The 23140-nt window shown below is 43.1% G+C and overlaps 1 protein-coding gene across 1 annotated transcript in view; it reads left to right on the top strand.

Moving 5' to 3' along the window:
- Positions 1–21666, top strand: part of LOC147880001 (adenylyl-sulfate kinase 3-like) — a 64407-nt gene extending 42741 nt beyond the window's left edge. Inside the window, exons 6-7 of the mRNA XM_087371788.1 lie at positions 20790–20836; positions 20994–21666. Coding sequence (XP_087227914.1) covers positions 20790–20836; positions 20994–21098 — 152 coding nt within the window. The 3' untranslated portion in view covers positions 21099–21666. The remainder of the gene's footprint in view (positions 1–20789; positions 20837–20993) is intronic.
- The last annotated feature ends 1474 nt before the right edge of the window (positions 21667–23140 follow it).

Raw genomic sequence — 23140 nt, 5'->3', positions numbered from 1 at the left:
AGATTTTCAGCTCTGCTGCATTGATGTCCTAAATGCACTGACAAATGCATGTTTCATGCATTGTGTCCTGTGTGTGTGTGTGTACACACACACACACACGAGCCTGTGCACGCACGCATGCACGCACATGGGACAACTATGAATGTACAATTTTCTTAATGCAAAGTTTCTTCTACAAAAAGAAAAGTATGTTTCACTTCTTTTGATCCTCTGTATGGGTCTCTCCAAGATGCACATTCCTTGAAGATCTTCCTCTGGCCTAGCTGGAACTGTTCCATCACTGTTTCTAGTTTTGTTTGAGTAGCAGTTGCTTCACGCTGGAGCAACTGTGAATTCTTAATTACTGGTTTTCACAAAAAAAAGTCTGTGTGCGTGAACTTTGTCTATTCATTTGGACTAGGCTTTGCATGTTTAAGTGGCTTTTTTATTCATGAGGACTAGGTTTTGCATGTTCAAGTGGCCAAACCTTTTATGCCACATGTTTTCTTTCCTATTTCATTGAGAGATGTAGGCTTTAAAGTTAGGTATAAATGTGGCAGTTTATAAAGGCTTTGTTCCTCAATTGCTTGGTTGTGATTTTGAAATTATCAACCTTATCTTGAATGAGACATTCCTCCATGAAATTTTATATCCTTGTTCTGTATAGTAATGACACTAACAAACAGAAGGTTTCTCTTTAGATCTGGAACATACCAAACATTATGTATGTCCCATACGTCTTTTTTTAGTATTCATATTGGTATATTACCAATATCCTTGATATGATTAAGTCTAAGAGTCTTTGGCTTTACATGGTTACTATCACTTTTTTGTAAGTCAGAGAACTACTCCTTGTGCGGAGTGAAGTGATTGGAGCTCCAAATAAAAAATCCATGACTCAGAAGCTTAGTTAGACTCACTTGGTTTTAGATAGCTAAGGCTTTCTCAAAATTAGTAATTTGGTGCAGAGCTACATGAAGGGTCGAATGAGAGAGAGAGTGCAGATAGCAAAGGGTCGCAGAAGAACACCCGTCATATCAAACTTAGATAAACCAAAAACAAAGGAGTACAAGGTACAAGTACCTAGACCTAGGACTAAGTGTCCTAGGTGTCACATAGGACTAAGTGTCCTATGTGGCCTAAAAGACACTAACACTATAAGTGTTTTTATTTATGCCTACAAGGCACATACCATGGCCTATAGGGCATCACTAGAACTACCAGAGGATGGCCTACAAACCCCCCTCCATGGGATGGGCTGAAGTACTCTGAAAACGTCTTAGAATACCTAGTATTTTCTAGTCACGGTGGCACATGTTCATCCAAAAGGATATAGCCACCTATGAATGTACAAGGGATGTCAGATCATGTAACAAAGGGAACCAAGTGTAAAGCTTGTCGAAAGACTTCGAACTTGGGGCGAGGAAGTGCCTTTGTAAACATATCTGCTATGTTGTCCTATATGGGAAGATAGGACAACTCTATGTCTCCTGCTGACAACCGCTCCCGAACATAATGATAGTGAACTTCAATATGCTTGGTATGCGCATGAAACACTGGGTTACGCACAATGGCCAAAGCACTCTGGTTGTCAGTGTAGACAATAGTGAAGGATGTTTGGCAAATACCAAGATCTGTAAGTAACTGTCGAAGCCAAACACACTCTACTGTAGCGGTGAAAGCTGCCCTGTACTCAGCCTCACAGCTAGACGTGGCAACTGTTGGTTGCTTCTTGCTGAGCCAAGAGATACATGAATTGCCAAGCAAAAAACAATTGCCAGTATGTGACACTCTGGTGTCGGAACATCCTGCCCAGTCACTATCCGTGTAAGCATGCATGGTAAGTGAACCCTGATCACCATAGAAGAGGGCTAAATCTTGAGTGCCTCTGAGATATCTGAAGACTCTCTTCACTTGTGAATTGGGCATGTGCATGAATCTGCTGAGCTGAGATACTGCTGCATACTGCAAGTCAGGTCTGGTGTGACATAAATGAATAAGGCATCCAACAGCCTATTGATAAAGAGTGATATCGCATGGTGGGCTCCCATCATGAGCTGAGAATTTGAATCCAGGGTTCACTGAGATTGGCTTGCAATCCTCAAACTGAAAACGATCAAGGAGCTGTCCAATATACTTGGACTAAGACATCATGATACCCCCCTCAACATGAGCAAACTGAATGCCCAAATAATAATGGAGCCGTCCCATGTCTGACATGTCAAAAATCTGCTGCAAATCAGTCTTGAAAGTTGCAATTTGTTGAGTATCTGGGCCCGTGATGAGCATATCATCCACAAATAAAATCAGCACTAAAAAATCAGATCCACTTCCACGGACATAAAGAGTGGGTTCTGTGGGACTTTTCTGAAAACCAAGGAATAGTAAGTGTGCATGAATTTTGGCATGGTAAAGAGTGGGTTCTGTGGGACTATTCTGAAAACCAAGGGATAGTAAGTGTGCATGAATTTTGGCATACCATGCCCTGGGTGCCTGCTTCAAACCATAAAGGGCTTTTCTAAACCGGCATACCTTATTTTCAGAAGTAACAACCTCAAAGCCAGGAGGTTGTGTGACATAGACTTCTTCCTGCAGATCCCCATGAAGAAAAGGAGTTTTGATGTCAAGCTGGTGCAGTTGCCAATGATGATGGGCTGCAATGGCAATGACACATCTAATGGTAGTAATCCTGGATGTGGGAGCAAATGTCTCCTCAAAGTCAATGCCTTGTTGTTGGGCATACCCTTTTGCAACAAGACGGGCTTTGTATCGATCTATGCTGCCATCAGATTTCCTTTTTAATTTGTAGACCCACCGCGTTCCAATGGCATGCTTGTCGGGAGGGAGATCTACTAATTCCCATGTGTCATTTTTGGCAATAGATTGTAACTCAGCTCTCATTGCATCCATCCACTCTTTGCTGTCAAAAGCATCTTTATGGCACAGAGGCTCTTCATTGCAAGCTGTAGCAAGGAGTGCAAACTCAAGAAAGTAACTATGCTGTCTATTCCCTGATCTTGTCCGGGCAGCAAAAGGCTGATCTTGTTTGCTGTCCCTCAATGTATCAAGAAGCCATCTGGAAACTTGCCTTTGCTGTCTATTGACAGCTCTTTCTTCAATGACTGCATCATGAATAGTGGGATCATTTTGTGCCAGAAGAGAAACCTGCAAATCAACATGAGGTTGTGGCTGATTATTGCTTAGTGGAGGGCCTGCAGGAGGCTCATGTTGCTGGTCAAAATCCTCTTCTGATGATGGCAGAGTAACCAAGATTCAAAGGCATCAAACATGTCAACATCTGGCTTTGCTTTGCAGTCCACAAGAGGAGAAGCTGAATGTTCAGCAACGATTACATCTCTACTGACAATAATCTTCCCAGTATTTGGTTGATATAACCGATACCCTCTGCTCTCTTGGTTGTAACCAATAAATATGCATTTGATTGCCTTGTCATCAAGCTTATGTGTCAGCTGAGATGGTACATGAACATATGCAAGAGATGCAAAAACTCTCATGTTTGAAAGTGAAGGCTTCCTGCCTTTCCATGCTTCATAAGGTGTAACAGTCTTCAATGCCCATGTAGGTGATCTATTCAGCACATAGTTGGCACACATTACTCCATCAAGCCAAAATTTATTGGGCAAAGACTTGGCCTTAAGCATGCATCTGGCCATCTCCATTGTGGACCTATTTTTCCTTTCAGAAACAGGATTCTGCTGAGGAGTGTAAGGAGTAGTGCATGAGTGAATAATGCCCTGTGAAGACAGAAATGCATCAAACTCCTTTGACATATACTCTCCCCTCCTATCTGTGTTGAGGGTGACAAGTTTGCATCCTGATTCATTCTCAACCATATTCAGCCATCTGTGAAAGCATAAGAAAACTTCAGATTTGGCTTTTAAAGGATATACCCAGCAATATCTTGTGAAATCATCAATGAGAGTCATGAAATACTTATACCCCCCAATGACATTTGTCCTCATTGGGCCCTAGACATCACTGTGTACTAGCTGCAATTTCCTTTGTGAGAGTTTTGGACAATTCTTTTGAAAAGGAAACCGATGCATCTTACCCAAAAGACAACCCTCACACACATGTTTGGAAACTGTGTGAGTTTGAGGTACATCATTTGCCATCTACTGTGAATGTAGCTTTGCAAGAGCTCTATAATTGAGATGGCCCATTCTCTCATGCCAAAGATGAGTTTCAGCAAGCTATGAATCTGAAATAGCCAATGCTTCAATAGAAAGTGCAGCTGAGTGATGATCAAGGTGAGGAAGTGTTAGAATTATAGATATAATTCAGCAGTGACCAATGTAATTTAATAAGCTAGTTAGGGGCACTTTTCCCTCTTTAAGAGGTTTTTCCCCCTAACCACAGTTAGTCCACTAACTATGGTTAGTGACTACTAAGGTTTTGTCACTAGGACAAAACCTTATCTCACTCCTTCAGTTGTATCTCTCTTACTCTCATCTATTTGCAACTAAGCTTTCAGCTCTCACTCTCTCCTGCTTCTTACTCTCATTTTGCTCTCTCTCTCTCCCATTCTCACATTTGGTATCAGAGCAGGTTCAAGAGCTCCGTGCTCCCTGCTCCCTTCAGCTCCGGCTCTTAGCCTCTAGCTCCCACGAGCTTCCATCGCAAGATCCATACTGAACTGGCCGTACACTCCCGTCTGCTGCAGTCGTACAACAGGCCCGCATTCGCGTCGTACAATCAACTCGTCCGTACGGACTTGCATTCCGCATAGAGATTCGTCGTCCGTACAACCGTACTGACAGACCTGCATCTTCCGTACCTCGTCGTACGGCTCTGCGTCATCTTTCGTCCGTACACAACTCGATCTGCGCCATACGCCTGTACTTCGCCGTACATCTCGGGTACCTGCTTGTGCGTACACGCATTTTGTCGTACAGTACCGTATTGGTACGGTCTTCCGTACAGCAACGCAAGCAACCGTACACATCCGTACGTGCTACCTCGATCTGTGCATTCTGTCGTACTGCAGATCCGTACATACTCACCATCCAGCCGTACCTATCTGTGCCATACTTCCGTACTGCACACCTGCATCAACCATTCCGTACAGTTGTACTGCAGGTGTACGGATTCCGTACAGGGTTTATTGTGCAAGTTCCTTCATCTACCGGTGATCCTTGGTAGGCATTCTTGCAGTTCTTCTGCAATATTTGAAGATCTGGTGGTATTTGTGCATACATTTGCAGTCTTTTGTAGTCATTTGGGTATTTTCGGGTTCGTAGTTGCTTGTGAAGCAGACATTGCAGGCAGATTCATAGGTTTAGCCCAAAAATTAGGGGCTTTCTGTTGAAATTGCGAAATTTGGGGCTTTCTGTGCTTTTGCCCCTTTCTGGTTGCAATTTCAAGCTCGAAATTTGGGGCTTTCAGTTTTGCAGTACAATTTCTTGCAGAAATTTGGGGATTTTGTGATTACACTGCAATTTCGCAGTGAAATTTGGGGCTTTTGCAGACAGAGCACAATTTTTACAACATTTGGGGCTTTTGGTCAATTTGCCCCTTTCTGGTTGCAATTTCAGGCCTATTTTGGGGCTTTTGTGTTGGAGAAGCAATTTTGGAGATTTCACATTGCCTTGCTTGAAGTGTTTTGCAGCACTTTTGGCAGATTCTGGAGAGTTTTTGATGCTTGAACAGATTTCTGACAGTGCAAGTGTAGAAATCTGAGTTGCATTTACAGCCAGTGCTTGTCTGTGTTTTTTGGGAGTTGTGCATTTCATTCCCAGTAAGGGAATTCAGTTTTGCATTTGCTGTATTTTCTTTCTCAGACATGGCCGAGCAAAATCAGAATGATTTCGGTTTCAGTGGTCTCTCACAAGAGGACAAGTTGGATGGTACCAACTACTCCCTCTGGAGTTTTATAGTACGCAATATTCTGATTTCTCCTAATTTGTGGGACTATGTAAGTGGGGATGAGTTCCGGCCAGCAAATGTGGCACCTAATACCCCTCCCCAACAAGGAGGAGGCAGAGGTCGTGCACAGGGTACAGCTGCAGCACAAGTTATTGGTGCAGTTATACCTACCACTCCAAAGCAGACGAGATGGGATTCACGTGATGCTTTAGCTTTGCCGTGTATTTCTCTTTGAGTGAAAAGATTCATCATTCCGCATATCCGGTCATGTAAGACCTCGAAGGCAGCGTGGGATATCTTAGAAAGCATGTATGCAGCCTGGAATGATGCAAGGGTATCTTTGTTGAAAAGAGAGCTAAGTAATACACATATGGAAGAGGGTGACTCCATGTCAGTCCACCTCACAAAGCTACAGGATCTCAGAGAGCAATTATTGAACATTGATGAGATTATTCCTGATTCAGAGATGATTACCACCACTTTGAATTCTCTTCCTGAGACTTATCTCAGCTTTCATACCTCGCTGAACTTATCATTGAGGGGGGTTACAAATCCTCTCACTTTTCATGAGTTGATAGGACTTCTGCTTCAGGAAGAGCAGGCCAGGAAAAACTTGGCTTCACGTGCAGGTGAACAAGCTATGCTCTCAAAGTTTAAATCCAAAACAAAGGGACAGGCAAAGACATCAGTAAATCAGCCTTCCAGTGGGTCAGGACAGCCTTCACAAAAGGCTAAAAATGATGCAAGTAAGCCCAAGAAGAAGGGTTTTTGTCACTACTGCAAAAAGCCAGGTCATCACATTGCAGAATGCAGGAAAAGGCTTGCAAAAGAGAAGAAAAACAGCTCCGGTATGGCTGTTTCAGATTCAGCTCCTCATGCATCTGACAGTGGGGATGCTGCAGCCAACTTTGTTGGACAGGATTATGCCTTTTTATCTTGCATTTCAGATTCTAGGCTGGCTGCTCCAGATGCTGGGGATAGTACAGCCACTTGTAGTGATGATACATATGCATTTTTGACTTGCAGTTATGACTCTTCTACGGATGCATCTGCTTTCAGTGTCAATGAAACACTGAACACCTAAATCACTGTAGGCATGCATCTGCAAGTCACCCCTGCTGGGAAATAACAAGCCAAAAGACTTTGTGCCCTGCAAATAACGGAAGATGCGCTTAACTGCCTGCCAATGCATAGTTTTTCGGCTGTGCATATACTTGCTCACCTGAGATACTGCAAACTGAATATCAGGTCTAGTGTTGCAGAGATAAATGAGGCACCCAACAGCCTAATTGTAAAATGTGGCATCAACTAATTCTCCTGCATCATGCATTGTGAGTTTCAGCCCCGGCTCCCTAGGAGTGGCTATGGGCTTACAATCATGCATGTTAAATCTGTCCAAGAGTTTCTGCACATACTTGGACTGAGACATAACAGTGCCATGTCTCTCTTGAGAGAACTGGATCCCCAAATAAAAGTGAAGCAGCCCCAAATCTGACATGTCAAAGTTGGTCTGCAAATCAGCTTTGAAATCTGCAATGTTATCTTCATTGGACCCTGTGAGCAGTAAGTCATCGACATAAAGAATGATGACTAAAATTCCCTCCCCATCCTTCTTGATGTAGAGAGTGCTCTCAATAGGACTATTGTGCAGCCCCTTGCTGGTCAAAAAGGCATGAATCTTGGCATACCATGCACGAGGGGCCTGTTTGAGCCCATACAAAGCTTTATTCAGCTTGCATACCTGAAGTGCATTTCCTGAAATTTCAAAGCCTGGAGGTTGTTTGACATAAACCTCTTCCAACAAGTCTCCATTTAGGAAGGCTGTTTTAATGTCCAACTGATGAACATTCCACTCAAAAAGTGCAGCCATTGCAATAACAGATCGGATGGTGGTCATCCGGGATGTAGGAGCAAAAGTCTCCTCATAATCTATGCCCTTTTTCTGAGCATAGCCTTTGGCAACCAGCCTTGCCTTGTATCTGTCAATGGAGCCATCTGGCTTCCGTTTCACCTTGAAAACCCATCGTGTACCAATGGCATGTTTACCTGGTGGCAAGTCTACGACATCCCAAGTCTGATTTTTCTGAATGGACTGCAATTCATCGTGTATGGCATTCATCCAATGCACATTGTCCTTTGCTTCTTCGAATGTTGCAGCTCCTCCTCATCGAGAAGAGTACCTGCATATGCTGATTCCACTGAATTAGCACCTTCCATGTGCCTTACTGCACTGCGAGTCCTGCCAGGTAATGGAGCATCAATCTTACTCTCCCTGAGAGTCTGTAATAGAAATTTTGGGACTGTTTTTGCTGCATGTATGTCTGCAATTTCTTGCTGAACCACCTGTTCCACTGCCTGTGGAGGTGGCAAGACATCCTATGGCTGAACTCGAGCATCGGGAGGTGGCTGTGAATTCTGATTTGCATCAGAAATCTCAGCAGGGGAACCCAAGGCAATGGGTAGTAACCCCTCAAAAACATCCTCTGAAGAAGAAGGCATATGAAATTCAGCCTGAGTGTGAGCTGAATTTTCTGCAAATATCACATCTCTACTGACAATGATCTTGCGTGTAGCAAGATTGTAGAGACGGTACCCCTTGCTTTCTGCACTGTACCCAGCAAATATGCACTTAATTGCCTTATCTGACAACCTATGCCAAAATTCAACTGGCACATGAGCATATGCAAGGCATCCAAAGACACGGAAATGATCCACTGAAGGCTTTCTCCCATTCCAGACTTCATAGGGAGTTTTTGTTTTCAAAGCCTTAGTGGGAGACCGATTTAAGATGTAGTTGGCACACATTAGACCTTCAAGCCAGAATTTGTGAGGCATGTGTTTGCTTTTCAGCATACATCTATCCATCTCCATAAGAGTTCTATTTTTTCTCTCAGCTTTGCCATTTTGCTGAGGGGTCAACCTCACTGTGAGCTGATGCATAATATTGCCTTTCAGAAAAGCATCAAAATCTGCAGACAAGTATTCCCCACCTCTATCTGTGCGCAATGTCTATATCTTGAGTCCTGATTCATTTTCAACCATGGCTGAAAAGTGTTTAAACACCATGAACACTTTTGATTTACGCTTCAGCCCAAAGACCCAAGTGAAATTGGAGTAATCATCAATAAAAGTAACAAAGTAGAGATGACCACCCAATGATGGAGTCCTCATGGGACCACAGACATCACTGTGTGTAAGCTGTAATTTTCGGACAACTTTAACTGAACCATCCTTTTTGAAGGGGAATCTGCGCATCTTGCCTAAAATGCACCCTTCACAGGCATGTGGAGGAGGTATCTCAAGAGGTGGCAATGCATCAACCATAGAGTGCTTTTGAAGTGCCATCAAGCTGTTGTAATGCATGTGGCCATATCTGGCATGCCATAACTCTGCATTCTGCATGGCAGCAGTAGGAGTAGAAACTGCAAGAGCATGGGCTGCTCTTTTCTCAAAAAGATCAAACTGAAAAAGCCCACGCAGCAGAGTACAAGATAATCTCAAGGCATAATCATTTTCTCTGTCTCGGACAAGACATTTGTCATCCTCAAAGATGACCTGAAATCCAGCCCTGTTAAGAGTGGACACTGAAGGAGATTCTTGGTGATACCAGGCACATACAAGACATCTGAAAGTCTGAAAACTGAGCCATCAATGGCGGTAAGCTCAACTTCTACTGTACCACGTACTGAATATGACGAGTTGTTGGCACAAGTGACTTTCTTACCAACGGGAGGTGGATGCAAGGAAGTAAAAAGACACTTCCTAGAAGTGATGTGCTTGGATGCACCGCTGTCAAAATACCAGGCAGTCCACTAGTGGCAATTGTTTCTTTTTGGGTAAAGCTTGCATTTCTTGGATGAGCAAGAAACAATCTACAGTGGCTACCTCATCATGTGAAGCTGAGTACAGGGTAGCTTTCACAGCAACAGTTAAATGTGTCTGGCTGCGTCGTCTATTTCCTGATCTTCATCTGTCATTGGAGGGTCCTTCTCCAATTCTCACTGATAGTCAGAGTGCCATTGCAGTGGCAAAGAATCCAGTGTTTCATGCTTGCACGAAGCACATTGAGGTTCACTATTACTACGTCAAAGAGAAGTTGCATGCAGGAGAGATCAGTATGATCTTTGTGTCCACACATGACAATGTTGCAGATATTTTCACCAAAGCACTTCCACGTGAAAAGTATGAGGCATTTCGCAGTGCCCTGAACTTATATCCGTTTGGTGATTAATCATCCTTGTACATGACATTGGCACTGCAGGGGGGTGTTAGAATTATAGATATAATTCAGCAGTGACCAATGTAATTTAATAAGCTAGTTAGGGGCACTTTTCCCTCTTTAAGAGGTTTTTTCCCCTAATGGACAGCCCATGCCCAATCATCCTGAAGAGCATGTGCTTGTGAAGCATCTTCTGGCTCATGGGATTCAATAGCATGTGAGGCATTAACTGTCAATCCTGCTTTCTTTTTCTCCGAAGCAATGCGCTTCCTGCATTCTGAAATGTCATGTCCAGGCTCGCGACAATAGTTACATCTTTTCTTCTTTGACTTATCTAATGTATTTTTAGATGCATGGGAGGAATCGCAGCTGCTATGCGTAGATTTTGGCTTGCCCATAGGCTTGGAAGCCTTGCCTCTTCCTGTCTGCTGTGAATTAAATGCATGATGAGGAATAATGGCTTGTCTATTAGCTTTACTTTGCTCTTCCTACAAAAGCAAAGTAATTAGCTGATCAAAAGAATAGTGGTCTGGATTACCCATGGCCACTAATCGAAGGGTTGTAGCGAACCCTTGATATGTATCTAGCAGTCCATTCAATGTGGTACTGACAAGCTATGAATTTAGCACCACCTCATCAATGTTGGCAAGCTGTTCCATGAGGTCCTTGACCTTTGTCAGGTATGCATCCATAGAGTCACCTTCAGTCATGCTGACCTCTTGTAATTGCCTTCTCAAATATGCAACACGAGCTTCATTGCGAATCTGACAGAGAGAAGCCAATTTATCCCAAGCATCCTTTGCTGTCCTGCAAGACCGGATGTGCGGAATAATGATTCTTTTGCATGATAAAGCAATGCATGAATGTGCATTTGGATCTCTTGCATCCCATCTTGACTGTTCTTGAGTTGGAAGAGCAGCAGTAGGAGTGCTAGAGGAAGAGGCATCAGGAGTAGTACCCCTTGCAGAAGGACCAGCAGTAGAGGCAACCACTGTAGCATTGGCTGGCCTCAGATCAGCCCCAGAAACACTATTCCACAAATGCTTTGCAACAAGAATATGTTTCATGAGGTAAGACCACATCGGATAGTTGGTGCCATCCAACTAATCATCTTCACGAAGAACTCCAAATAAATCTTGATTGTTCCCAGCCATAGCAAATGTGATACCCTGAAAAAGACTTGAAAACCCAAAAGCCTCAAGGCTATCACTGCAAAAAGCTGGTTGTCCAAAAATGACAGCAAATATCTGCAAATTTCTGACCCAAATCAAAGGGCAAATGCAGATCTGACCCAAATATGACTGCGGCAAGCAATGTTCACTGCAAAAACAGTTAATCTGGCAAAAGCCCCAAATTTATTGAGGGCAAATAGGCCAAAAAGAGGGCAAATATAGAAAAGCCCCAAATTTTACTGAAATTTTTGCAAATGTGACCCAATGTATGCAAATCTGACCCAATGTATAGCCTCAAGGCTTTAAACTGCAAAAGTATGCTTTACTTTCCCAAACACTAGCTGAAATTGAGCTCCCAACACAAAAGCCCCAAATTTTGTTGACCTAAGTGATGACGTGGCACAATGTGACAGTCCTGAACCTGAAATTAACTGAAAACTTCAATTTTTGGAAAGATTTCAGTTGTCAACCTTGTCCAAAATATTGTATTGACAGGTTGAAGGTCTAGACGTCAAAAGCCCTAAATTTTCCTGTTGGAAATTAGGGTTTGACAGTCAAATACTGTCACAATGCAGTAGGTTCAGCAAAGGGGAGGCTGTACGATCTTGTAGAGAGCAAATTGGACAACTCTAGAGAGGCTCCTAAATAAGTCGCGTGGAGTAGGCGCCTGCTGTAGATGAGCATTCGCCACTTGGAGGTGCCTCGAAATAGAGCGTAGTGCAGATTGCGAACTGAAAAATTGTATCCAGCTGGTCGCCTAGCCAGTAGAAGTACCTGTGATGGAGATAGAATCTCCAGCAGAGTAGCAGCAGCAAGTCGAGGTGAAGGAGCAGCTACAGGATGGCTGGAACTGCCTCAAAAGGCTTTGAGCTAACGATGTAGCTGCTGGAAATCCCTGAAGAGTGTCCTAGACAGATTGCGATCTGCTATAGAAGTAGCCCGAAGTGAAAAGACAGCCGTACAAGGCCTAAACTAGCTGATGGACTGCAGAGCTCTTGCTGGGCTACTGGACTCACTTTTGGGGCATCAGTAGAGCCAAGAAAGTCTCCTACTTTCTTTGGCTCACTATACATAGGGGCATACCTGTGGGTACTCGGCTCCAGCAGATGGGTAGACCCTCCTTGTGTATGCGTTGTCAGCTTGCAGAGGAATCTAGCAAGCACTGCTTATGGAGTTGCACCAGCTCTACAGTGGTATGGACAGGTGTCTTCAGGTTGTTCTCATATGTTACATGCGAGTCCTTTTTGATGACGTGGGGCGCTGCTCTTTGGGGGAGGGGATCTGGAGCCTTTACTCTCTTTGAGTCAGAGCCAGGAGACCTCGGTTTCTTCATGCAGAGTCGCCAGAGACGGGGTCCCACGGAGGCCAGCATCATGGAGCCGCAGGATTTACTTTTGGTACCGGTACCAGCACAGGATTCCATGTCTTCTTCAGAGTACTTTCTCTCCCACATGTTGTATGATTTGTTTTGAATGGAATATATCACTCTTTAATTAAACGAGCTGATGGAGATCTGCGAAGTGCTGTGGACAGACGCCTGTGAAGTCGCCGATGAAAAACTCCTAGACGTCCCTGGAACAGCAGCTGCAAGAAATGTACGGTATCCGTAAGTGTCTGTACGGACGTCCATACTATTGTACGGATTGTACGGAGAAATGGCACAAGATAGTAGATTTGTTGAACGATGGAGCAGGTACATCACAATATAGCAGGTGTACGGGCAACTAGTACGATCTGTACGGAAAGGGTGCACATGAAGAAGAACCTTGCTCTGATACCATTGAAGGGTCGAATGAGAGAGAGAGAGTGCAGATAGCAAAGGGTCGCAGAAGAATACCTGTCACGTCAAACTTAGATAAACCAAAAACAAAGGAGTACAAGGTACAAGTACCTAGACCTAGGACTAAGTGTCCTAGGTGTCACATAGGACTAAGTGTCCTATGTGGCCTAAAAGACACTAACACTATAAGTGTCTTTATTTATGCCTACAAGGCACATACCATGGCCTATAGGGCATCACTAGAACCACCAGAGGATGGCCTACACTACATTAATGGTGTCTTTACGGCTAGGTTTAGATCCTCATTTAGGCATTTGTGCCATTTCCTTCTGGCACTCGAAAGCAAAGTGACTAGGTTTCCCATAGCAAAAGCATTGTCCTTTTTTCTTTGTGTCATTCAGATCATGATGATCTCTTTTATCATTTTGAATCTGAGAAGTTGAATTTAGTTTTGGTTTAGGACTGAATCGGGGTTTTTGATTTTGTCTTCTATGTCTAGTCATAAAGGTTGTATCATCATGATTGCGTCACTTCTTGCTCTACCTTTTGGTTTCCTTCGTGATGAGGTAACCTTGTAGTTGTGATGAAGTTAGAGGCTCTTTGTAATAGTGTGGTGATAAAATTGTCCTATGAGTCTAGAAGAGTGAGCATTTGAGTCGACCTATGTGGTCCTTTGAATGCCAAATTAGAAGGAATAAAAGTTTACTTCTTGATATTCGTAGATGATTATTTTGGAAAGCATGGGTGTACCTCTTGAAGGAGAAGTCTAAGGAACTTCAAGGCACATTGCCACAATCGAAAATCAATATGAGTTTATTGAATTCTCTACATCTCATACTCAATAAAATATTTTTGCTGAGCACTTGAACCTTACCAAAGTATGCTGAAAGTTTCGTAATATACAAACTGCTTGTGGGATGAAGTAGTAATTACAACTACATACCTTCATAAACGGAGTGCAAAGTTCCAAGCGAATCTCAGAATGCAATCGTCAAGCGAATCGATACCAATACAATCATTACAGAGAAACTCACAATGTGCAATCGTCAAGCGAATCTCATTCATAAGGCATTTCAAACGATTCCCTTCATGATTGCCAAATCTCTCCCTCTCTCTTCTCTCTTTGCACAGCATGAGGGCCCATAAGACCCCCTCGATGGCTTCTTTATTTCACAATGAAAAGTAAGAGTACAAAGTTGTAGCCATAAGGCTACGTGATCATATATGAAAAATCATTTACAATGGAGAGGAGAGGGACAACTCCCCTAAATTTGGCAATTGCTACTTGTCATGATTCTACTACAATCTAGACACATATGCCAATGATTTGGCAACTCTGGAGCCTTCTAGGCCATGGTCACATGGACTTCTCTTGATTGCTTGTTGGCAAGCTTCATAAAAGAAGATAAACAAACCACTCTTGAGCGCGTGCAACAATTTAATCTTAATCTTCGTCTTCATCATTCCTTTGCCATTTTCTTGAAGCATTGATCCTCCGCATGTCCAACTTCTTGATACACTTTAGGGACTTGCCGTTCTTTCTTGATTTCTTTGAGAAGAATGCCTTCTCAAGTTCTGGCGAAGCCCTGGCTTTCTCTGTAATCCGGCGGTCCTCATCAATAAGGATAGCTCCCATATCATTGTACGCATATCGCAACAAACCCTTCAATATTTCATTGTATTTGGAAATACCTTCAATACTAGAGAACAAAACTGCCACCTGGCCATCTTCCCAATTGTGGCTTTCAAGGCAGCCAATTGCTGAAGGATGGATCCTAGATTGCTCAAGTTTTCATTAGTGACTCTCTTGACTCTCCTTTCTTCATCTTCAAAACTAATTTGTTTTTTGTTAAGAAAAACTTTTGAATTAATAGTCTTATGTCCAAAAAGATTTTCAAGCCTAGTCCAAACTTCACTTGTTGTCTTGTTCAGATCCACATGGATTAGGTTGTCAGCAAGCCCTAGGCCAATGATAGCCAAGGCCTTACATTGTGGCTCTCCTAATGAAGAATCTTTTTGTCGTTTGACTTCGGCTTCTTTTTCTTGCCATTTGCCTCATTCTAGATTCCTTCTTGCATAAGAAGCCGCCTGCTCTTAGTTTGCTAGGTTGTAAATTTGGTTCTCGAAAATTTCTTAATTAATGAGCAAGTTTTAGTGCATCCATGATGAGTACAAAGAAAAGATAATGCACCGAATACAATGCTAGTATCTCAGCCTGTCAAAGTGCAGGAAACTGGATCGAAAGAAAGGAGAAAATATAAGAATAAGAAAGGTTGTAGTAACACAGCCAACCAATTTGTTGAATAAGCTAATAGAGCCTTTGAATTGCGGAAAGAAGAGGCTCAATATTCCCTGCGGCATGTCATCCAATGGAGAGACTTATGAAACCTTATCAAAACTTTGGTCAAAACAAAAGAAACGTTTGCAGAGAAAATGAGGAAGTCATCTCTGACAGCATCGTGGATACAAACCACCAGGCCTAGCTCTAGCGTGTAGCCGTATCAAGAAAGAAAGGAAGCTGCATCATGAAGGAGATGTTGGCAAATTTTCAAGTCGTGGAAAAAGGCATGTTCCCCTGCATTGAGTCTGGTGGGAGCAAAAACCCAAATATGCAGCCAAGCATCCTCTCATCGCAAGTCTATAGCTCTCTAAACCCCCTAAAGATGTTGAACGGTAAATCTGTGACTAACAGCTCTTGGACAAAGCCTTAGCTCTCACGGCTTTCAAATGGTAATGAATTTTTCGGGCTGTCAATAATAGGCGTATACAATCAATGAGGAACCATAAACTGGACGCAACAAGGCTCAGCAAAATGAGGCTGAGCACTGCTTCATCGCTTCTAGCAATCCAACCAACTTACGCTTGTACATTTGCTTTTGAAGAATATTAAGAACATAAATCAGGAGAAAGAAAAAAATAACAAGAAAGAAAGTTTATAAAAGTCTTCGAAAGACCGATGGGTCTATGGGATTGTGACAAATCCTGAAACAAACAAGTTGTGTGGGTGGAGCTACTAAACAAGCATCCACTCCAAAGAAAGTTAATTAAAGTCTTCGAAAGACCGATGGTTCTATGAGACGTGAAAAATCCTACAATGCATAATGCAAATGATAAGTGATGAGTGCTACATAGTCATGTGAGAAGTGCATGGGGCAACCGGATAACATGGTGGTGTGACATTTTTTTCAGACCATGGGCCCTTGGTTGGCAGTGATTGGAACAACAATCGGACTCATAGTTGTTAGTAAACAGATACGAGAGTTTCACACTTATAGGTGATGGAGATCTGATGAGTGTAATACTCCTATCATGTCTCTCGAGCGTGGTGGGTCCACCAGGGTCTAGGAAGATCGTTGAAAGGTAGGAGCACTTTGTTAGGCATGACGTGCAGGCACCTCCTATTTTTTTTGTAGGATCGAGGAACCGGTTGGTTGTATATGTTGGAAATGAGGGATAGATCATAGAATCACTCAAACCTTCAACCTCTATGCGGAATAGGAACAGCTTAGTCTCACTCACTCAATGATGCAGACCACACACTAGAACCTCACTCAACAGATAGAGTATGGACAGCGTATACAAGAGAGAGAATATGAGAGAGAACTCAGATGTATTCCTCCACCAAATGGTGGGCAAAACCTAGCTCAGGGTGAGCACAAGATGTCCAGCAAGGGGCTGGCTATGATCTGGAACTCTCCTACAAGTCTACTCCTGCCTTGCACTGCCTTTTGAGGGCTTTCGTTGTTGCTGTGCCTGATGAGGAATGAAAGGGGGGAAGCAGACTTTATATTGGGGCAGCCAGCCCCCTTGAGCAGGCCGATCAGCAGGTCGGTTCTACTGTATATGGCCGACCAGCCTGGTTGGCTGGACCAAGCAGCTCCAGGGGTTGGTCTATAAATAGAGCCTCCCTTGGCTGCCTTTTGGTGCTGCTTGCTGCCTGTGCTGCAGCCCATAGCCCCCCCAACACATCACCCCCCCGTGATGGTACGATACTACAATGCCCCCTTGTCCCCACAAATTGGGGGCTCATAAGTGGGTGGCATTGACCTCCAACACCCGCTGTCAATGATGCCACTGTAGGCCGATCCCATGCGTTGAATGAGGTGCTCCATTTTCTCCCGTGGGAGAGCATTCATGAAAACATTGGAAAGGTTGTCGGCAGTCGGACAGTACATCAGCCCTTTGGCATCATTGATGATGAGCTCTTGTACGAAGTGGTAATGGACTTCAATGTGCTTCGTCCGTGCATGGAACACTGGGTTCTTCGCGATGGCTATGCAACTCTGGTTGTCGCACATGACCACCATCGCCTTCTCTTGAAACATGTCCATATCGTCAAGTTTCCACCTGAGCCACAATGTCTCTCATGCTGCAGTGCGCGCAGCTCGGTACTCTTCCTCTGTAGAAGACAGGGAAACTGAGGGTTCTTTCTTGCTCAGCCAGGAAATGGCCATTGATGCAAGCACCCTGAAGTCGAATGCCTGGTATTGCTGTCACTTGCCCAATTTGAGTCACGGAATCTGACTAACTTAATCCATGTGGTGTATGTAATCCTATATGTGCAAGTATCCTTCAGATACCTCACCACCCTTAGACCTGCCTTCTAGTGATTCTCCTTGGGTTTCGCAGAGAACTGACGAAACAGTCGAATGGCAAAGGAGATGTCCGGCTTGGTGTTGGTTAGATAAAGCAGACTGCCCACCAACTGTCGATACCTACGGGCATCTACTAGATCTGAAGAGTCATGAATGCTCAACTTCTGCCATTCTTGAAGAGTATTGACATCTTATGCTTATCTGTCTAACTCACAGAGAGTAGATTCTTGCACAAATTGGAACAAACAACACATAGGATATGACATCTAACCCGCTGTGGTGATGAACGAAATACTGCCAACCCCCTTCACAGGGCATGTCAAGCTATCTCCCATTATCTCCCATGGTCACCGTCAAGTAAGGATGGGTTCCCTCCATGGTCTTGAACCACTACTTGTTGGACGTGTGTTTTGAGGCACCGCTGTCCACGTAGCAAGCCTCCTTGTGGCCCTTGGATATATGAACAAAGCAGTGCTCTATGCACAAGAAAAGCTCTAGCTCTCTAGTGGTGACTTTGGCCGTGTTTGTCTTAGGCTCCTCGTTGCTATGGGACTCCCACACTTCATCCTATACTCTTAATGAAAACCGTGTAAAGAACAAAAGAGATGTATGATTGATGCAAGTGTATCAATTTATCTAAAAGATCAAAATGAAGATGCAAGCTAGCTGGCTTTTGCATCTTTGCTTGGATGTTGCCTCAAAACTCTAGTAAACTTATAAAAGCAAACTTTTAAATTCTTGTGAGGTCTCAAGTACCATAGCGTCATTTCAAAGCTCAGATGTAGAGTTAGTTATTGTTGGATATCCCACAGGAACAGAGGGGCCTTGTATCTATTGAACCATATGGGATGGAGGGTGGGAGACAATAGAGGGCATGCTGGAACACTATGCTTCTGCCGTATTAGCGGATATGCAAATTTCACCTTGTGAAGTTTTCGTCCAAGTTGCGGCTTGCTGGTATTGCGATAATTCTTTCTATCTTAACTGGTGCATTGCCCTACCAGCTAGATTTAGATTTAGATGCTCGTTTGGGAGAGACTAAAATGAAATCGTTTAGACTTCACAAGCAGTTGTAGCTTGAATGAAGAGATTTGGACTACTTTTTGATTAGCCTTCTCCTTTAGTGCTAGCCTTCGTCATGGCTGAGTTTGCCCTTCACCTCCGGAGTGCCGACATAAACTCAGTACGAAGACTTTGTATAAATGGACGCTCAAGTATGTGTGGGTGTGTGGATTTGTATGTGTGAGAGCATACTTTTATACTATGGTCTACACCCACTGTTGGGCACTGATGACGTCAGTGGCTAGTCCCTGCTATGCATGATGGAGTTTATGGTTCTCAGTCTTATGAGTGACTCTCGTGAGATTGAAACTGCACTATGTTGTGTTTTTAGAGGATGAGTTTGGGAATGTTCCTGGATTCATCTAGGTATATGCTGGAACACTGGAACTAGGTGCACATACATACACGTAGGTGCACATACATACACGTCTAGTAAGCGAGATGTGCCATATCACTAATTTGCATCAGCTCATACATAGTAACTAGCGGAGACTGAGAGATGGGGAGATGGGTGTGGTGAGTCTGAAGAACACAAGCTCATACTTGCCTAGCTCCTCGGTAGGTCAAAGACACTTTCGATCTTCAAGAATTTCGTAGACTTGCTTCATGCATAGTCATCTCTTTCAGCTTGTCCTTACATCGCAAAGGTAGTATCATGGTCTATTGGAGCCGGATGTAGCCATAAATATAGCATAGGAGGAGCCATGAAGCCTTCGCAAGGTGGAGTACACATACTGCACACATGTCCGATAGACCCTCCTAGTCTCACCTTTGCAATCGAAGATGTCCGTCTCTATGTCTTCTCATGTCATAGAGACGGACATCTTCGATTGCAGAGGTGAGACTAGGAGGGTCTATCGGAGTTCAGCCAGAGGTTGATCATAGACTTCTTCCACTCCAGATACTTGGGCCAGAGGCATCAGGGGACACCCAGAGAGCATGACATGCAGACTCATGCGAGGGTTGACCTATGAGGATGGCAGTTATCTCCTTGTTACTATTCGGCTTGGCCAGATAGACTACTGGAGTGATGGTAGTGCTTGTTAGATGGCGAGCTTCGTCTGGGCAGTTTTCATGAGCCAAATGCCCGTGAGCCTGTCATAGGCAAGGACTATATTGCATTTTCTACAAATCATTCGCTTGTGATAGATCTCTAGAGATAGGCATGCCACACTTCTTCCACTCAATCCAAAACTCAACATTGTATAGTCCTTCATATACATTGAGAGATGCATCTAATGGCAAAAGAGTTGGCTATATCCATTTTTATTGTGTGAGCTGATGATGAGATCCCCATAGCTGTCCCCACACTAGCTAGATTTGTACCTGACATTTTAGGCTTTGTACTCATATACCTTTACGGTCTTCCAAAGATCTGAAGCCTCTCACTTTATCTCTGTGTTATATCTCGTATATGAAGTGCTGGGTGACAACCTTTATGCTTTTCCTTTTGGGGGGAGACTGGGCAGCTCATTCATTGGTTTCTAAGTGAGTGGGCATTTGTGTTTCTTTTTGGGCGAGGGGGTTGCCAATGATCTGTGGATTAAGGGAGAAATGGTCTCTAGACAGCACTAAAAGTTCTCATGTACCATGTCTCTCTCTCATGTTTTCTCAAGTTTGTATAGAAATAGGCTATGTGTATGTACAGTAATTGCATGCCGATGCATGAGCACACGCATGTGCATACACTACACGCAAAAGGCGAAACAACATGTGTGACACGTGCATTCTCAATACCTGATTTGATGCATTGCCCATTTAGCTACTAGCTTTGTAAGGACTTCGCCCTTGGAGACGTAGAAAAGAGGAAGTGCTTCTCCTTTAGGCTAAACATTCAGGTCTTCTATGGTTGATACCATCAAGTGGGAGTGATTGGGAGTGGCATAAGATATATTAAATGTTGTCCTTCTCTGTTATGTTGAAGATTTTCATTGTTGCAGTAATAAATTTTAGATTGATGTGAAAGATATAAAGTATATTAAATTTCGCCCCTATCTTTGATAAAGATCTTCATAAGAACTTTACTCTCGGATAGCATGTAATGCTGGATTTGGTCCTGTGTCATGCTGTTCACTATGAGGCCTTCTAACTTTCAGGTTTCACGGGAGTAGATGATCCTTATGAGCATCCCTTAAATTGTGAGGTAAGAGACACTTGCAATCATTATTCCTTGAAAGCCTTGAGAATAGGTTGCAGGAGTAGCTGTAAGCAGCTTTCAGATTTATTTCCGTCTTGAATGACCCTTGGGTGAAAAAAGTAACTTGTTTTACTAACCATGATAATGTCTGGGCACCACTCAGGTTGTAATGGAGCTGGTTGATGGCAAATGCCCAACACCTGCAGAAATGGCAACTCAGTTGATTTCTTATTTGGAGGAGAGAGGCTTTTTGGGACCTCATCATTAAGTTCATCTGCACTTGCTATCCAGATGAACTTTGGGTCATAATATCACATTTTAACACCATTTCCTGCCAAATGGCAACCATCCATGGAACTGCATCAACATTTTTGTGTCATAAGGACTGGGATAGAGTTGGGTAAATCTGCAACAAGAATCAATTATCAAATGAACAGAGCAGCTTGACTCAGCCTCCATCTTTTCTTCCATCATTTCTACCATCATCATATAGTTCTAAAGGTATAGGCTGTGTACAGAATCAATGCCGTCGATATATAAATTTTGTGGCTAGTATTAAACATCACAAAGAGGATCACGGGTGGAAGAGATGCTCTATAGTAACCTGCTGGGTGGAATATTGTTTTGGCATCAGGTATGTGGAATGGAGTTTTTCTGTGTCAATTCGTGTAGAATGAAAGATTCATCATGTTGTACATGATCAATACAGAATCAATGTTACTCTTGGATTAAGTTTCCACATGGTGATTTTGTCTGTAAAATGGATGCAAATAAGATTACCTTTGCCATGGCATTATTACTGTTATTTCCCCTTTTTTAGTACAGGTTCGATATCATTGAAGTCAAGGTTCAATTGCAGTTCGTATCCCAGAGAAGATCACTGTGGAAATAAAATCTATTCATTGTTCAGGCATGGGGTGTTTGGGAAAACATTGTTTGGCTTAGATAGAATATTTGTTACTTGTAGTAGTGTGTACGAGTGGTTTAATCGTTGTGGTGCTGAGACTCTGTCCATAGCTTGTCATTTCACCTTATTTATGTATTTAACACTTTTTTTAATTTCACAGATTGGTGTAAAGCCATGGGGTATAATCATTTGGTGACTCATTCTTTATGGCTGATAATCCAATCTGAAATGACGGAAATATATTAGAAGATTTTTGTTCTTAACTGAGAATGCGTTAGAAGATATTTGTTCTTAACCAAGAATGTGTACGAAGGTTCAAGGATACGCTAGTTAGTAGTTTGATCTGTACTAACTACAAAGAAAGATTCCACCATCACTGTAATAATAAGCTAACTCTCTATATTGTTGAACAATGGCAACCTGTTTCAGAGCCTGCTGACTTGAGACATTTGCTGTCTGTACAGCCATGATGACTACCAAACACAATTGATCCATGCAGTCCTTTGGTGCGGTGGCATATGATTTGTACTGGTTCATTTACCTCTTGAATGTGGTCTCCTGAATTTGATCCATTTATCTCTTGAACATGGTCTCTCTAGTAACCCCTTGAAGGTGGTCTCAATTACCTCTTGAACATGGTCTCTATTTACCTCTTGAATGTGGTCTCTATTTATCCGCTAAATATCACGGTAGGGGGCCTGTGTGCATGGGTCACTTCTGCGTGGCTATAGCTATTTATTGCAAGGGGGATGCCAGGTTCCCATCATGGGTTGTAAGGGATGAGGATGGCAAGTGGAGCTCTCGTTAAAATCCTTGAGAGGACTGCAGACCCATTGAGGCTTGTGGCATTCTGAAGAGCCTTTCAAAATTTTACAATAAGGTGTCAACAACCTTTTGTGTTGGGGACTTTTGAGAGATGGATGGCCCGTCAAATGGCATGACCAACAAAATGTGGACCAAGGTCTCTCATGTAGCATTGATGTAACCGTAACCTCCCAGCACATTCAATTCCTATAGCATATCCTGTCTTCTCCTCTACTTGATCTGATTCCTTCACTCAATGATCTGATTCCTTCACTCAATTCCTCTTCAATTTTTAACATTGGAACTTTGTGAGAGTTTCGTCCCACTTTACTATCTTACCTTGTGGTATTGTGGCAATGATACTGATTCCATCCAGTGTTCAATTGAGATTTTGCTCCTCTTCTTGATGTGATTCCTTTGCTCTCTCTCAATAATGTAATAGGGGTGTGTTTCTTCCCACCTTCACCACTTACCTCGTGATACTACAACGCCTTATAACCTTAGCTTGTCATATCAGGATATCGACACTATCCCACAATGCAGGCAACAATTCCCCCATCTAAAATGTGTTATCCTTGTGAGTGAATTCCCATTATAGC

The sequence above is a fragment of the Dipteris shenzhenensis genome, chromosome 33, assembly GCF_047967505.1.
Source record: "Dipteris shenzhenensis isolate YYH24624 ecotype China chromosome 33, Dip_SZ_1.0, whole genome shotgun sequence".
NCBI classification, from domain to species: domain Eukaryota; kingdom Viridiplantae; phylum Streptophyta; class Polypodiopsida; order Gleicheniales; family Dipteridaceae; genus Dipteris; species Dipteris shenzhenensis.
This window is presented reverse-complemented; position numbering and strand designations above follow the sequence as displayed.